General features: G+C 44.2%; 1 protein-coding gene across 3 annotated transcripts in view; it reads right to left on the bottom strand.

The window, feature by feature from the left end:
• The window catches only part of LOC135915547 (uncharacterized), a 443,789-nt gene that overhangs the window by 84,369 nt on the left and 340,706 nt on the right, over nucleotides 1-18,714 (bottom strand). For all 3 annotated transcript variants that reach the window (XM_065448668.2, XM_070523050.1, XM_065448667.2), the window contains exon 7: nucleotides 9,978-10,315. In XM_065448668.2, the coding sequence (XP_065304740.1) occupies nucleotides 9,978-10,315 (338 nt within the window). The remainder of the gene's footprint in view (nucleotides 1-9,977; nucleotides 10,316-18,714) is intronic.

Genomic DNA, 18,714 nt, shown 5'->3' with positions numbered 1-18,714 from the left:
ATCGTCACGCGATCCCGCGCAGGTGACGCTGGCACGCATCGCAGCGCCCTCAAGTCAAGTATAAGCTGCCTCAGCGGCAAACGCCTAACGAGATTTGCGGCAAGTTTCACAGCGCTAAAACTGTTGCTTTCGCTGACTGTAGGAAACCTGCGTGTGACCCTGCGCAACGCCCGTCAGTCACTGCTACAATCGGCTGATTGCGCAAGCACCGGTGGACTGCCACCCATCAAGCACAAAAGCTACTGCCTCTTGTCCTCGACTCACATAACCTTGCGTCGTGGGAGCAATCGTCGGGCGATCCAGCGCAGGTGATGCTGGCACGCATCGCAGCGCCCTCAAATCAAGTGTAAGCAGCCTCAGCGGCAAACGCCTAACGGGATTTGCGGCCAGTTTCACAGTGCTAAAACTGTTGCTTTCGCTCATTGTAGGGAACCTGCATGTGACCCTGCGAAACGCCCGTCAGTTGCTGCTACTATCAGCTGATCGCGCAAGCACCAGCGGACTGCCACCCATGAAGCACAAAAGCTACTGCCTCGTGTCCTCGACTCACATAACCTTGCGTCATGGGAGCAATCGTCGGGCGATCCAGCGCAGCTGATGCTGGCACGCATCGCAGTGCCCTCAAGTCAAGTATAAGCAGCCTCAGCGGCAAACGCCTAATTGGATATGCGGCCAGTTACACAGCGCTAAAACTGTTGCTTTCGCTCATTGTAGGAAACCTGCATGTGACCCTGCGAAACGCCCGTCAGTCACTGCTGCAATCGGCTTATTGCGGAAGCACCGGCCGACTGCCACCCATGAAACACAAAAGCTACTGCCTCGTGTCCTCGACTCACATAACCTTGCGTCGTGGGAGCAATCGTCGGGCGATCCAGCACAGCTGATGCTGGCACGCATCGCAGTGCCCTCAAGTCAAGTATAAGCAGCCTCAGCGGCAAACGCCTAATTGGATTTGCGGCCGGTTTCACAGCGCTAAAACGGTTGCTTTCGCTCATTGTAGGAAACCTGCATGTGACCCTCCGAAACGCCCGTCAGTCACTGCTACTCTCGGCTGATCGCGGAAGCACCGGCCGACTGCCACCCATGAAGCACAAAAGCTACTGCCTCGTGTCCTCGACTCACATAACCTTGCGTCGTGGGAGCAATCGTCGGGCGATCCAGCGCAGGTGATGCTGGCACGCATCGCAGTGCCCTCAAGTCAAGTATAAGCAGCCTCAGCGGCAAACGCCTAACGGGATTTGCGGCCAGTTTCACAGTGCTAAAACTGTTGCTTTCGCTCATTGTAGGGAACCTGCATGTGACCCTGCGAAACGCCCGTCAGTTGCTGCTACTATCGGCTGATCGCGCAAGCACCAGCGGACTGCCACACATAAAGCACAAGCGCTACTGCCTCGTGTCCTCGACTCATATAACCTTGCGTCGTGGGAGCAATCGTCGGGCGATCCCGCGCAGGTGATGCTGGCATGCATCGCAGTGCCCTCAAATCAAGTATAAGCAGCCTCAGCGGCAAAGGCCTAACGGGATTTGCGGCCAGTTTCACAGTGCTAAAACTGTTGCTTTCGCTCATTGTAGGTGAGTCTGCGGAGCTGTGCTGAATTCCCTGATTCCTATTTGGCTGAAAACCCTAAGTGAAGCTGTGTAAGATTTTTGAACAGAGTTGGGCATTGATATGTGTAGGTACCGCACCAGGATCGGCTGTTTCGGCACGCCTAGTAGAGTCACTAAATCGGGCTCACCCATGTGGTTACGGCCAGCATCGGTGGGCCGAACATGGAACGCTGGGCTACGATTGCTCGTAAATTTAGTCTGTGTCGCACACCTAATCACCTGTGCTGGGGGCGTCGAAACAAACCCAGGTCCCGACAAGGGAGCTCAAAACATGAATCTTCTCAAAGAGCTTTCCGTGGCTAATAAAAAAAAATATCAGAAAGACCTGTACGTCAAACTCAAGGACATACAGTCGAATATCACAGTTGCCAAAAGATGGTTGTCACAAATTGAGCAGCGCCTAGAAACGGTAGACAGCTTTAAGAAAGATGTATCCAAAGTGCGCATGCGGGATCAGGTTCGAACCATCGAGCTGAAACAAATTGAACAAGCCAATCTTCTCATGGATGATCTGAAAAACTGAATATGGCGGTACAACCTTATACTCAAGCGCATTCTCAAGGTAAGAACTGAGAAATGGAATGACACGGAAAAACTAATTACAGAGTATATAACAAGAACATTCGACATTTAGCCTAGTGGTATTGAAAGGGCTCACAGACTGGGTCAGGAAAAGCCGGGATATAATCGCCATATAACAGTGAAATTTTTGAACTTTAAGGATAAAAACAATATGCTGAGGTATGCATTGAAGCGTAAAGATATTGTATCTGCTCGGGTATGGGTAAAAGAAAACTTTTCACTGCGCTTGCGGCAGATCAGAAAAAAACTCAGCGAAATTCGAGCTAGCTTTTCGTAAACTAATTCTTGCCAATAAGGACAATACGTTTGATTGCTCGGCCAATAAGGTGGTAGATCTCTGAGATAACCACACACGTAGAACAAACGAATGAACCTGAAAGCACCTATCCGAATAACACCTCGTCAATCATAGAATCAAATTTCCGAACTTTATTGAACAAACACGATCAACTGCAAGCCTTTATTGAATGCTGTTCCGCGGTCATAGTCCTTGGTACCGAAACTTGGCTGTGCTTTGATGTAGCATACAATGAAGTATGGCTTTCGAATAGTTTTTACTTGTATAGAAAGAAAGACCCACATCTCGAGGCGGTGGCGTCATAATTGCTGTAAATAAGTTCTGTGTTCCTCTTGTTGACACTTTTCGCGTCCTGGAAATATTGTGGATTGCACTCCATTTAACGCCGTCTATAGCTGGCGGTATCTGGGTTTGCTATCGACCACCCAGTTTTTCCAATTACTTCGTTGAATGTCTTCATGATTCTTTAAGCATTATTCAAAGCAGGTATTTGTCATCGGAAATAATACTTACAGGTGGCTTTAACTATCCCGAAATCGACTGGCTCACATGCAAACCCGTCGAGGGCGCAAGAATGCATGACTGTTGGCAGTTTCTTGATGTTCTTTATTTCTTTACTTTGAGCCAAATGATATCATGTCCCACGCATGGTGTTTCAGTTCTAGATCTTGTACTGACTACAGATCAACAAAGTATGTATGTACGCGTCCTTGACTGCATGAGTGACCGCAATGTTATCCACTACGAGAATACCATAACTTATGAAAAACCTTGTAACGCAATGAATACCATACATGGTTACAACAGAGGGGAGGTACACAAACTAAATAATGACCTACTAACATTTTCTACACAGTTTTAATGATCTTTTCCGAGCGTGATACAAATGAAAAGTGGCCGATCTTTCAAAGGACGCTCACTCCATTAAAGATATATTCAAAGAATTACTATCACATCTTCCAATAAAACACGTGGTTTACATGTTAAGCAGTGCATTAATAAGAAGAAAAGAATGTACTCAAAGGCGAAGGGGGCCATTCGACCTCTGCCGACGACTGCAAAGCCTTGCCGACAGGCAAGGCTTTGCAATGTAGAAATCGAAGCAGCGACGGAAAAGTTTTACAACTACGACTTACCATACATGTTAAAAAACAACTGTAAAAAATTTTGGGAAGTAATGAATCCGAAAACATCGTCGTCATCCCTTGTGTCGATGACGCAAGACGGTGAGCCTTTTCTGCAGTCCAACGTTGCGGAAAAATTAAGCACTTCTTTATGATCGGTTTTCACATCAGAAAACCAGGGCCACCGGATCTGAACTTTTTCAGCCTAAATACATCGATGAATGGCTTCATAGTCACTCGCGAAGGTGTAGAAGCCGCTATAGATCGTCTACTTTATTTCCATCGTCGTCGCTATAGATCGTCTACCAGTTATTTCCATTAACCATGATGTTTTTGTTAACAAGTTGAATATTTTCCTAAATGTGTCATTCTTTCTATGTTGAGTGCTTACTTCCGTATGTAATTCTTTCTGCATATAATTATGTGACGGTATCTTACCAATGTCCTTTTTTACACGTTTTTAATTGTAACTGGCTACCCCCCCCCCCAATGTAATACAAGAATGGGCCTTTCGGGCATAGAAATAAATTAATAAATAAACATGCAGGGCAGCAGAGAAAGGAAAAGTGGGCAGAGATTGAGGAGCAGGTAAATAGAGAACAAATAGGGGTGTATGCGGTTACAGAAAATCATTTTAGGAACACGGGAGAGCGGCCAGTGATTGAGAATTATATTTGGCAAAGGTGCAACAGAACTAATTATGAAAGAAAGGGAGGGGGTGTCGGAATGCTCATCCGTTAAGCAGCCAAAATTGAAAATGTCAAGAGCATCTTTAGTTATTAGATAAAATGAGTGGGAAAAAACTTGGCTGGGCATTGCATATTTGTGGACCGGAAATAATTGCACGGAGAGGAAAAGAGATTTATTGGAATGCACAAGTGCTGATATTAAGGGTTTCGAAAATGATGCTGAACATAATCTGTTAGGTGACATGAATGCCCACATACAGGATTTAGATGGCTATAACGAAACAATGGGAAATCAATGCTAGATCTTTGTGAGGGAAGATAACCTCGTTATTGTGAATACAGGGCCTACGGGTGAAGGGCAGATCACATGGGAAGTGAGAAACCGGCAATAAACCATTGATTACGGTGGGATGACAGAAGGAATTCATGATAAGTTGACAAAACATGGTCATTGATGAGCAAAGGTATACCAGCAAAGGAAGTGGCCATAAACGCATCATTTTGAAAATGGGATATATAGTTGGGAAAGACAACAAAGAAGGCAAAATGACCATTCCTAATTTGAACGCTGAACAAATAGCAAATATAGTCAATAGCGTTGAGGAACGACGTCGAAAATGCCCGAGTAAAGAGTGGGAATATAGTCAGTTTCTCAGTGTAATAATGACAGAAATGCGAAAGAGAAACATGTTTGTTGGAAAGGAAAAAAAAGGCTGTGGCTTAGCTAAGGTTAAGCCCAGGATGCGAAGCATACTAGCCTTTATTTTAGTAGTTGAACCACTGTTTAGCCTGGTGAACTGCTGTTGCTTGGCTATATTTGGTTCGGCTAGACGAAGAAACAACTCATGCATGCGAGCGCACGAGCTGAGACCCGGCTATGTAGCTACGTGGCCGCAAGCGAGCGCACGAATTGAGCCTCCGCTTTTGCAGCTGTTATGACGTCATACGGTAGCTACGCGGCCGCGCGAGGCGCAGCAAGGAAGAGCGTGGTTGTGCGGCTAGTATGCTTCGCATAAAAATGGCCAGGCTTAGCTTGGTTAAGCCAAGAATGCGTTGCATATTGCGCGAGTTGGGGCCCAGCTTTTCCTCCGGCTGTCGTGACGTCACGTCACGTGGTTGCGCGTAAGGTCAATGGTGGCTGCCCGGCCGCGCCCAAGTACTGATATGAGTGATTGCATTATGCAACGCATAAAAATAGAACCAACTTAGTAACAAACATAGCAAACTTAAAAGAGAATAGACCCACATATGAGACGCGCAGCAATGAGCAATGGCTCATACCCTCAATAATAGCTACGCGGCCGCGCTCGGCGCAGCAAGGAAGAGCGTGGTTGTGCGGCTAGTATGCTTCGCATAAAAGAAACCGAAAAACTGGCGGAACAGGGAGATACGAAAAGCGATCGCCGAACGACAGAAAGCATCCCGAGAGCACAGGCAGGCAAAGAACGCGCAGTTGCCGCAGGATAGAGTAGCCAGTAAATGGGAAATATACCTTGAGAAAAAGTCTATGTTTGAAATATTTGTGCAACCAAAAGTAAAAGGTTAAAGTGAACGTTGGTTGTCAGAAATACGTGACAAGAAGAAGGCCGCCCTTAGAATATTTTGGAACCACATAAAGTTATCCGGCGGCAAGTCAGCAACAATAGAACAACATATCCTAGACAAAGATGGAAACAAACTGGAGGGGATGCGGCTTTAATTTATATCCGAAAAATAACATCCGAATCTTTCCAAGGAAACGATGAGCTTGTATTTGAAGCAAAAAAGAGCATGAAAGAGAATCAGATGGAAAAGGAGCTGGTGCGGACAAATTTCAACTGGAAGAAAGTCGAAGAGAAAATTCCTGAGCGCACAGCCACAATGCTACACGAGGTTTCCAAAAGGCTGATTAATCAATTAAGACCAAAAAGTAAGGATGCTCTGGTGAAAACGCGTGGAAAATACTTTAAAAGATAGACGAATGCAAGAAAGTTGGTCGCAACGCCGAATGTATTTAATTTATAAAGGTAAGGGGTTGAAAGATAGAATTCACTCGTATGGACCATTGACCATTACATCGGTAATATACAGGCTAGCAATGAAGGCAATCCCATTAAAGCTGCACGCATGGGCAGAGAATATTAGCATTTTGGGAGAACTTCAGATTGGCTTCATAATAGGTTGGAGTTTGGAGTATAACTTAACAAAGTTTGACGTAGTAGTTTTGCGGAAACCCGCAAGGTGGAGAGAAGTAATGAAAAAAGGGAAAATGAGACATCCACCTGTTCGTAGCACTTGCTACAAAGGAAACCCATACGGGTTCCTCGAAAGAAAAGCCTCATAGTTGAAGAAAAATTCGTCCTGGTCCGGGACTCGAACACGGGACCACCACCTTTCCGGGGCAGCCGCTGTACCACCTAAGCTAACCAGGCGGCTGCAGTTCTGCGGGTTTCCGCAGAACTACTACGTCAAACTCTTGCCTTTGCTTCGTGTTGTCGACAAATTCGACTTCGCCCTGCGATCTGCTAGCCGCCTGGTTAGCTCAGGTGGTAGAGCGGCTGCCCCGGAAAGGTGGTGGTCCCGGGTTCGAGTCCCGGGCCAGGACGAATTTTTCTTCAAATATGAGGCTTTTCTTTCGAGGAACCCGTATGGGTTTCCTTTGTAGCAATTGCTACGAACAGGTGGATGTCTCATTTTCCCTTTCAACTTAACACAGTGTAATAAACTATCAAGAGTAGAAAGCTGACGGTTATGTGGCCTTTTTGGACATTACAGGAGCGTATGGCAACGTATACCGCAGCATTTTGTGAGATATTCTGGAAAGGGAAGGCTTAGGTGACGATTGTCTACAGCTTTTGAGAGAGATTTACCTAGAAAATATCGTTTTTTTATAATGGGAAGGCATAAGGAACGAGGAGAAAGTTGATATGGACAACGGGCTCAGGCAGTGGTGCAATTTATCCCCACTTTTTTTATGACATGCATTGTGAGGATGGAGAGGGCGCTAGAAGGAAGTAATATCGAGTTTAATCTCTCATACAAACAGGTGGGTATCAGCAGTAGAGCAGCAGTTTCCAGGTTTTTTTTATGCGGACGAAATTGTGTTGCTAGCTAACAAGCAAAGTGATTTGCAATGTCTGGCTAATATCTGTGGACAGGAAGGCGAGAATCTAAGTTTGAAAGTTAGTGTTAGAAAATCAAGTGTTATGATATTCAGTGAAAACAGTCAACAGACAGTGGCAATGCAGGGCGAGAAAATACCTCGGGTAGAAGAATATAAATACAATGCTATATGGATAAACGAAGGCAATAGATATGGAAACACAAGAAAAGCAATAACCGTAAAGAGGAAGAGAAATGCAGCCATGATGATGCACAGATCGCTATGGGGATACAATAGGTACGAGGTGCTCCGGGGTATGTGAAAAGGTGTAATGGAACAGGGCTTACGTTTGCAAATGTGGTTGTTTGCTTGAATGCAGGGGTATAATCAGGACACGATGGGAATCAAAGACCAGCGGGACGCCTCGTATTGGGCGCTCACGGGAAGACTACAAATGAAGCTGTGCAGCGTGACATGGGCTGGACTAGTTTTGAAGTGAGGGAAGCTCAGAGTAAAATTGAAGATGAAGAACCACTGGGGAATATGGATAGATGGATGAAAAACTTTAATAACTGGGGAATATGGAAAAAAATAAATGGGCTGGGAGAGTGTTGAGGTATCTGTAAAGGAAAAACACAGAATCACACTGCAGGAAAAGAACTAGGGAGCTTACCAGCAATTATGCGGCCTGTAGGGGGGGCAACACAGCAACAGAGAAAGTCAAGCGGAAAGTCAGAGAGTGTGAAATAATCTCATCGGTGGCGGCGATGGAAAAGCGACCAGCGATCAGTAACTACCTAAGCCGGAAAAAGGAAATCAGGAAGGAAACAATTATGATAACTCAAGGGAAGCTCATTACTTTTCGAAATGAGAACAGGAAGCCTTAGAACACACACCTATAAAGCGAGATATAAGAAGGAATAAGAAGCATGTGCTTGCTGCAGTAAAGCTAAGGAAACGATGGAGCATGTTTTATTAGTATGTAAAGACATCTGCCCAGCAGCCGATTTAGGCACCACGGGCCTCTTTGAAGCCCTTGGGTTCAGAGGGAGCAGTGGTAAAGCAAATGTGCCCGCCATCGACATTAGTAAAAGGCGATTGGAAGATTGGTGGAAGAAAAGTAGGGAAACGGCAGCAGACGGAGACGTACAAAAGCAAAGTTAAGGTCAGAAAATTTTGTTGTGGGAGTTCATAGTGGTTTTTTCGTGGTTTCTTTTTTTTAATCCTGGGTAGCACATAAGGCAGGATAATAGCCAGAGCTTGCTGGCACAGCCCACCGCCCAATTCCAAAGGGGACACTCATAACATCCATTCATCCATCCACCGCAGCCCACGCAAGAAAGACGCCCCTTTTCTACCAGAAAGCTCGCTTCGTGCGTAGCATTCTCCGCCAGCGTTTCGTTGTAAACATTTTATTTATTTATTTATTTATTTATTTATTTATTTACCTATACTGCACCTATACTACATCTACGCACTGATACGCACGGAAGGTGCACCTCTACTCCGAGATGACAGGTGTTCGGCGGCAATCTTCCTGGCGAATTTCCAAACAAAAGGAATGAATTTCGGCTAAAGCTCGACAACGTGATTAAGTGTTAGAGGTAACTACCTACGCTAACTTAACTATGTAATGGACATAGTTAAGAAAACCTGTAGGATGACGTATTTGCGGGAAAACTTGCACTGCTTAGTTTACGCTGCATGTGCGTCAGCGTTCTGCGCAGAGAAGCTAACCCTGTCGATACCCTCTTGAGAATACGGCAATTCACGACCGGCCGTACATTCCGTACTCATCTTCTCTCGAAACTGGCCTTAATTTGGACGTTAGTCTTAAGAATTTGTGCAGCAGTGTTTTGAAATTACAGCAGTAATTTAAGATAGTGCAGTGCCTTACTCATTGCCACTGCGGAGAGGAATGCCCGTGTAACTCGAGCAGACTGCAATTGGCGTGGACCTTGGCTGAATGTGTAACTGCCGTTTAGTTAACCGAGATACGGGCAACCATTGAACAAAATGCATTGTCACACGGTGCAATTGCAGTCGCATAGACGGAGCACTCAACAGATGTCGCACAACGCAGTTAAGCCTGATTAGGATCAAATTTCTCTGTCGCCACTGGCTCATTTGCAGTTATGTGCCATAACGCGCAAGACCCGTGTGGTCACGTGCATCCTATCTAGAAATCCATCCGCGGTAGGGTCACAGTGCATCGTGTGCGCTGTGTTCTTGCCGCCTAGTTCGCGTTGATGCGGGGCGCAGCCCGAAGGTCAATTCGCTCGCTGCTGCTGCCACGATTCCTCCCTCCAATGTTTTCACAGCAAGTGTGCACGGTCATCGAGTGAGATGTGTTCATGTTTGATTGGGCACCGGAGAAACAATGCTTGAAATTTACTTATTCAGGGAATGTTCACAAGGAAATTCGTCGGATAAAACTACTATTCTTACCTCGTACAGCCTACTAATTTGCTAGCCCAATCGATGCTTCGCCATTCGGGTGAAACAGCGGCTTCCATTTTTTTTTCAGATTTACAGCTGAAAGACTGATGCACAGATATGATATATCCATGCAGAATTGTGTATTTCAGACTCACCTTCCAACGTTGCAGAGGCAAGTGGTCTTCTCGTATCGCGTCTCGGCGACGATCTCGACACGGCCGGGTCCATCGCGGGGGCACAGGTCGCAGTGGTCGGTGCGCGTCTCGAATACCGAGGCGAGCGTAAGCTGCACGCGGCCATGCGGCCATGCACGTGCATCGAACGTGTAGTTACAGGCAACAGCTGCTGCTGCCTGGCCCTCTGCGCCCAAGTCGGAGAAGTGCACGGCGAGCGCGCCGCGTGAAGGGGAGTCCGCATCGCCAGCTGTGAAGCGCCGGTTGCAAGCGGTTGGGCTCACTCTGTTGTCGTAAATGGCCGCGTTAATGTGGCGAACCTGTAAAGGGTGGCCAACACAACAAGTAAAGTGGCCAACACCTTCTTTTATCAAAGCGACAAACTTCCGCGCTGAACATGGCAAACAACATGAAATATTCAGGGCGGGCGCTGGAGGAAGCGGTTTATGTCCAAAAGCCATGCTCTCAATACATGTTGCGCAAGCACCCTTGTAACCAATGAAATAGGCCAACTTTTTGTTTAGGAAAAAAAAATTTGCCGAAAAAAGACGCACTGAGGAAACATCAAAGTAGACAGGAAAGAGGCTGAATTGTATGTTTCCTCTGTGCGTTTCTTTGGCTATTTTTCATCTTAAATACAACCAACTAGCTCCAAAACGTGTTTTACTAGCCCAGCATTCTGGCCTAATTTGACACCTAGTGTCAAAGGATAGCGAGGCTACCTAAGGCGCTCTTCTTTCGCTCGTTTTCAATAGTCTTGTTCACGTGACCAGTGAATTTATGAGGCGCCGCACAGTCAAATGGTAATGATGTGGCAGAATGGAACGTTGGCTTTAGGACAAGCGCGCGTGCTTCATGCTGCTGGAGCTCGTTACTTCCCGGCGTTCTGACTGCGAGTGCACGGGGGAGCTCATCAAGAGAAATGTTCGTGCGTGCCTTTGGGCACGCACGTGCAGGCAGTTCACTCAGAATGAGAATATACACACCCCGTAAAGCTACGAGCCTTATTTCTTGCAAAATATTACATGAAGTGTAGGTGATGGTTTCATTGCCGTCATTGTTGAGTAGTTCAGAGGAAACTCAGACCTTCTGTTATTCGTTCTTAACGTTCTGTTTTCTGCAGCGTGATTTTGACATAACAATGCATTGATTCACCGAGATTCCACTGTCATTGGAGCTGATTGGCGCAAAATGCTCGTTTCGATGGCTTTTAAAGGAAAGATTCACTAACCTACACTGTAAAAAAAAATTGCCTTACTTTACAGAAAATTTGCTGGTAATTTGTGACCGAATACTCGTCCGTAAATTAAGAATGGTCATTTCCGTAGAACGGACAACTGTAAAAGAGAGAGACCGTAATACAAGATACGAGTGCTTCTGTATCTAGAAAAACGGAAGACTGTATTCTGAATCTGAACTATAACCGTTAAAGTACGGTGCTTCTCGTATTCAGAAGACGGAACACACTGTATGCTGAATTTGTACTATAACCGTTAAAATACAGGTGTTTGCCGTATTAAGAAAAAACGAAAGACTCCGTATGCTAAAATCTGTACTATATCCGTAAAGTACAGGTGCTTCCCGTATTTCATCTTGCAGAGCATATCTATTGTTCGAAGAATGTGCCATCAGGGACAAAAATTGCCCAGGACCTGCGAGAGTCGACCGAATTTTATGGTGCACTATTTGCTGGGATCAGCCGTGCTACCATCTGCGTTCGGAATGTGCATACGTGACGCACTGTTTTCAGCGGTCTTGAACAGAAATGCAATTTTGGTCAACGCTCGCACTTCCAGGGTAGTTTTGTCCACGATAGTACATTGCCTTTATAGCAAATGTCATGCAGCTCATAGACAAAGCAGCAGGTCCCCATTGAGAAAAATTGTCTTGCCAACACACTGACATGGCTGCAGAGATAAAAACACTTAGCACTTTGTGATATGAATGCACTGCATAGCATATATACAAAAAGGTGCAACATTTAAGTCCTCAAGTTCTTAGATCACAGAAGCAACTTTATTTTCTTCAATCACTCGTCTTGCACTTCTTCCTGGTGAAAGTTGTTCTTGACCCAAAATGCTTGCAAGGATAAACTTGCTGCTGTTAGGAGAAACAAACAGTATTCGTGAATATCCATCCTAAAGAAAGCGGCAAAAAAGTATAATCACAGAACATGACAAAGCAGTAACTTCTGTGTTAGAAAAACATGCAAGTAGACCAACATTGTTGGAACAAGGGATGTTGCTGTAGCCAACATTCCGACATAGGTGCTTGTCATTAGGGTAGCAAATGTTTTCCTTGGCTGTGTTGTTTTGGATTGTGCATAGCTCACTGGCCCCTAGCCTCATTGGGGGAGAAGAAAGTGGTGCATATAATAGGTCGATAGAAGCCAAAGTGTTAAAATAAAGGAAGGAAGGGTGTGCTTAGCAGTAGTGATTGTGATGGAGTGGGTATGAGCACTACTGTCAGTTCTTGCAAAGAGTAGGGGTGACCAAAACAGAAAATGATGTACACATGTAAGCAGTCATTAATCAAGTAGACCTAATCTTCCCAGCAGACAAAATAGGTATCAAGATAAACAGTTTGCACTTTTGGAAAAAGAAAACGAAGAATTAAGGAAGATAAATTTTGTATCAAGATGCATCCGGTTAAGATCACTGTAAATGGTAAATGAAGGCACATTACGAATATATATTTTGTTAAAAGCCAATATAGAAAAGATATATTAACGAAATATTAAAATATAGGGACATTAAAATTAAACTGGGTATGACCATAAAACAGTAAAGAACAGCCTGCGGAAAAAAATGGGATGGACAATATGATAACCAGGTGCAAGATTGCAAAACGTCGAGCGGTGTTCATATTCATGCTGCTGTTGACGGCTTCAAGTTTCTGTCTTCCTGTGGAACCTTTTTCTTACTTGAACAAGGAAATGGGTAATTTTTTAAACAAGTCAGTTCATATGCAGTTCAAAGCTTCAGCATTATTATAATGAAAGAAAATATTGTGGTCAGTTCTCCTGGGTGTGCTTTCATTTACCAGTTATTTCCACCGGTGTAAGCTCAAAATTTAATGGTCTAAATGGACCTTAGCTCCTCGCAAACCATTAGCTGGTCTTTTTTTCAACACAGATGCCTGCACATCATATATGTTGGCAGGAGTGCTAGCGAACTACAATAAACTTGTTCTCACAGCCACAGTGAAACTTGGTAACAGTGATTGAAAAAAAACAGCATTCCACAATATTGATTCAAGTCGTCTGGAAAAGTTGCTTAAGTTAATGTACACCCCCCAACCCACCAGACACAATCATACACCACACTTACTCTCATGGTGTCAACCATGCTATTACAGCACTAGGAATCAAGGAGGATAATTAGAAGATAAGAGGGCACAATGCTTTTTGTTAGAACATCAAATGTGCTTTACATAAATGCTACATTCCAACTAACAAAGGAGCAGCCGATAGTGACTAATGCATACGAAATCTAATGACATTCTGTGCAGCAGAATGTTGACGATGAGGTGTTATGCGCACAAGTGCACTCTTTCACAAAAAATGACATCCTGCTGACAAACCTTGTGCCAACATTAGAGTTTGAAAAACACCACAGTGGAAAGCAAAGAGTGCTAAATTTGTTGAAAATTACTAAAAATTATTCGAATATTCATTATCCTTACTGTTCGTTAAAGATTCACAGATTGTTCCCTATGGGTGCTGTAAACTGCTTTTACAGTCGTAGCAACAATGATCTGTGGCACAGACAAGAATAAATGCTCATGAAGTTTATGCAAGAGTATACCCTACAAATTACACCCATTTCAAATTCCGATGTGGTAGAAGAGGAAGACGAAAAAAACTACTTTCTCGTGGAGGATGCATACCCCAGAACAGAAGAAACAAGTGTACCCTAACCATTGCTGCTGCCGATGCCTGTGTGCAAGCAGTTACATATAATATAGCAGTTACAATTGTTTTTCCACAAGCACTGCAAGCTGCTGCCAGTTTACCAGTACAGAGCTGTAATAAATTTAGGGCAAGTTAAAACTCTCTAATGGATTCATCTCATATGACACAATTGGAATGCAATATTCTACACATAAGTGAAGAGCGATGTGCCATCCCATACAATGAAACACCTTTGAAGAATCTCAATCACCACCTGGAGTGCCCCTCCTGCCACACAAGAATAATTATTATCTGCCTTGATGTGTTTCCTTTCTTTAAAACGCCACGCCCGCTACTTTCGTTTCGGGAATGCTATCATGCTGATAACGCGCATGCCGTTCGTTACTGGAAAGTACAGGGCTCGCAACGTTAAAGAAAGGAAACGCAACAAGGTAGATGACGATTATCATTGTGCGGCAGAAGGGGCACTCCAAAGGGTGTAATTTTGCCTAAGAGTGTGGGCAGTGATGAGGTAAAAGAGTGTGTTCTGAGTAAAGTAGTGCACCTGTATAACCTAAAGCTGTGGAGAATGCATTTAGTATCAGCTATGAAGATTCCATATTTTAATTGCACGCAGTAAAAACCTCCATGCAGTTTTGCAAAACGCAAACCCCCTACCTTTTTGTTGTTCAAAGGCACTGACACGTAGGGCCATAACATGTACATTATGAGTTTCGTTCCCAAACAATCAAAGTGAATAGCACCACCTTAAGCGTTATGTGCCTTCTGTCTCACATTTTCTGCCAAAAATTGTTAGTGTCAAATGCTGCGATCGGCAGAAAAACAGATTTCTGGAGCAATATAAAGTATTAAGCACCGTGATCTCAGTTCTTTCACTGCTGCTTAAGCATTATCGGGTCTTAAAATAAAAAAACGAGGAATAAATACACCCATATTTTACATCAGAACCCTCATGAGGCATTAGGTAGTCTGGATTATAAAGGATTCCAGATTTACAACGCAGGACAGATTTTAGTCCACTGAAAGAATGGCATCATGCCAATGATTCTGCATTTGTGCTATATTTATTTGCATTTAGTTCCATTGCAATGTGTGTGTATTGTCAGCGATATTGCTTGACATATTTTAGATTGGCTGTTTTCTAAATTTAGGCAAATTCGTATTCGCAAATAACCTTGTATGACACCAAGAACTTGCTTAGCAGGAGTATTTCTCACATTTGCAAGATATGAGGCTCTTGAATGCATATCTAAGCCTGGGGTGCATGCCGCCCCCTAATCTCATCAGCAAGTTTCTGGGACTCATCTGAGAGGTTTCTTATGATGAATGTAAAGTTGCTTGTACGGAAGAAATAGGGAATTTAACCAGGTGAATTATGCAGCATAAGAATGATGTCAGCACGAAGCAAGCATCAAGAAGCACTATCACTCAATGTGCATAGACTATCAACCGCAAGAATTATTTGGGATGATTTAAAATTCTGGCATTGGACCGAAATGTCTTTTAATCTATATATAAACTGATTATTCACTTTACTACCACTACCATTACCAGAAACATTCATAATCATTATCCTATCTATGCTACATCGTCCTAGCTAATATTCAAGCCTTCATAAGCTGCTTCTTTTACTGCTAATTCTCTGAGGGAAAGAGGTGTCCACATGAAGAACATATCATATACTTATTACCCATTTTTTGATAAATGATAAGGGAAAAACTTCACACCAAAAATGCATTGAGCTTGAGCAAGTTCTACGTTTGAAGCTGTTGATTCTTTTTTCCCTTTGCCATCATTGACCCACCTGGTTATCTAAGTAGACAGAAAAGCTGCAGGAGAAAGGTAGGGGTGCCAAATTAGACTTGTGCCCCAGGGGACCTTTTTACGGTCACTGGAGGAACTGCCCGTGGCCTCGGCATCTTCCTTGAGGGCCATGGCCATGTCTAAGAAACCTTGTCTCCACAGGCTGCATAAAGAAGGATAATTTTCTTAGCGAAGTCTTTTTTCTTAAAAGAAACCATTTAAGGTGTATTCGTGGCTTTGCACCACAAAACTCACACATGACTGGCCACTCAAGACACTTTATGTGTATTCGCAGGCTTATTCCTTGGAAAAACTTTTATGCAGCACACAATGAGTAACAGTAACAAAAAAGTGTATAAGGAGGCTTTCATATTGCTCTACAACTTTTCATTGACGCATTTCATTTAATTATTTGAGATATTTATTAACTAATTAAGGATTATGTAATTAGGCAGAACGCAAAATATAATCAGAGTTTCTCCAAGCGGCAGCAAACAACATTACCTTCATTTTGTCTAGTAACATCGTATTTACATATTTCTAAATCTTGTTGCACGATAGTTACGACACCCTGTAGATCAAAAAAGAATATTACAATTTTCATAATCATCTCTCGCGTGTTATTGATGGCTATGGCTGCTTCAAGTTATTCTTTCAGTACGGTACAAGCAGTTTTGAAGTGAAATTGTTTTGCATCGAGGGCGTGTAATCTAGAAAATCAAGCAAAAGGTCAAGTTGTGTTCACTATTCAGATGTTTAACTAAGAAGCTCCAGGCAAAGGAAACAGGACACAACACCTAATAAACAATGCAAAATTTGAAAATTTAAACTGAACAAGAAACCCGTTTTTGAAAACACAGAAAAAAACCAGCAGCTTACGTCGAATACACCCTTGCTATGTACTCCAAGTGAAGTTGTTACCGTAATGCTTGGGCACTATATGAACGTAACAATCAATAACTTTGAGCAGAATATTAACACCACTAAATGAACTGGCCTTTGAAGATTCTTGATCTGAAATCCTCAATGACTTGTTCTGGCGTTTATTCTGTCGAGCTCAATCTGTATTCTCAAAAGCTGGCTCTCGGCCATAATTTCTCTAAGCGCAACATCAGCTTAAATCTCAAGATAGGGTTGACCTGTAAATAAAGTGGATAATGCATGGCAAACATCATGAACACTCTTACATGTTAACCAGAGGGTTCACTCATGCAGCCATGAAATTGTGATGCAGATACGATATATTGAAGCTTGTTTTGTGAAGTGGTTCATGCTTCCAAGGCTTCTTCTCCAGTTGTGAAAGCTGTCTCCACTAGCTAATTATGCGATGAGAATAAAAATGGCTGTGGCTTAGCTAAGGTTAAGCCCAGGATGCGAAGCATACTAGCCTCTATTTTAGTTGTTGAACCACTGTTTAGCCTGGTGAACTGCTGTTGCTTGGCTATATTTGGTTCGGCTAGACGAAGAAACAACTCATGCGTTACTCTGCTTCGCCTTCAAGAGTGGAACGCGACAGCGTTCCCGTCGACCCACCAAGGGGTGTAAGACAATGGGCTACGGCGCAGCGACTACGCGCCCCGCATTGGATGCGGTGAGCGTCGAGCAACGCAGCGTTCGGCGCGGCAACGAAAGGTGCGCCTGAGCAAGCGACGCACGCCTGAGCCTTAGAAACAGCTCGTTTCTAAGGCAACACCGCATTCACTAGAGGCGCTTTTCTACCGCTTTCAAGCATCGTACTCGTGGCTCAGTGGTAGCGTCTCCGTCTCACACTCCGGAGACCCTGGTTCGATTCCCAACCAGCCCATCTTGCAAGAGTTGAGCCAAAGCCACCTAGAAACAAGCGCAGCTGCTTATATACCACCGCGAGCGACGGCGCGAGTTGGAGCCCCGTTTCTCCTCTGTCGTGACATCACGGTGTCACGCGGTATGGCATGGGGTCAAAGGTCATTGAAGGCGACACCGCCGCGCCGGCGGAGCTGGGTTGAGCTCTAGTAATATGCTTCGCATAAAAAAAGAACTTCAACATGCTCACAATACGTTGGCCATTTGCAAGTAAAAAGCAGCCTTTTTGGGCGCCCAGGTTGCCTGGTGCAAATCTACTATGCCACATTACTTGCGTTACCCAGTACCAGCCACTTTAAAATGCAATGTGTTCAGAGCCCTTTCTTTTTTTGCTTTGGAAACAGTTTACCATGTGTTCAGTAGGTGTCGAGAAAGGGGACAGAAAGCACTGTGCACCACTGATTTCTAATGTTTTGCTGGATGCAGCACACCGCACCGGATGCAGGTGAAGCCAGTGGACATGCGGTGTCATGCAGGCGCTTGTCCTGGAAGCAGGGCACATGGTGGACTAACTAGTGCGTGCCATCAGATAATATTGCTGCCGAAAAACTTTTCTTTGCGGTTTTTCACATTTTAGGAGGTCTCTACATGTCTGATAAGCGCTTTTATGACAATCTGAACCCGTACACGATAGTGTTCTCTTACATCAAGTTTTTTCTCATTTACTAGTGTTTCCATTGCACGCCACTTATGTTGGCGACACTGTAGACACTGCAATGGAAAAGTTTTGGACACCTCGAAACACTGCTTGGGTAGCTTATGGCACATCAGGCAGGCATGTTAGGGGAAGAAATGCCACACACCCGTGCAAACGAAGTGCTGCCGCAAAGTTGTGAAGCACCAACTTCCGGGACAAGGTTGGCTTCAGTCGAGGGTGCTCGATGTGCTGTCCATCCCCTGTAGTAGAGATCAGTGGTGTGGACCATTTTATACTGGCTGTCTTTTCTGGTCGGAACCTTCGCAACAGCTTCCACCATACGTTTTTGAACCTGCAACATGTGCAGAGAAAGTCACATCACTGTGCATTGATTGTATGGCTTTATTGTTCTGCACATTCTATCAAATCATTAAAAAAGCAGTTCGCACATTTTTACTACTTTATATAGAGTCTAGTTGATAGACACGCGAAACATTACCATCCCTCTGACAGAATGCAACAAT

Source organism: Dermacentor albipictus, chromosome 8 (assembly GCF_038994185.2).
Source record: "Dermacentor albipictus isolate Rhodes 1998 colony chromosome 8, USDA_Dalb.pri_finalv2, whole genome shotgun sequence".
Lineage (NCBI taxonomy): Eukaryota > Metazoa > Arthropoda > Arachnida > Ixodida > Ixodidae > Dermacentor > Dermacentor albipictus.
This window is presented reverse-complemented; position numbering and strand designations above follow the sequence as displayed.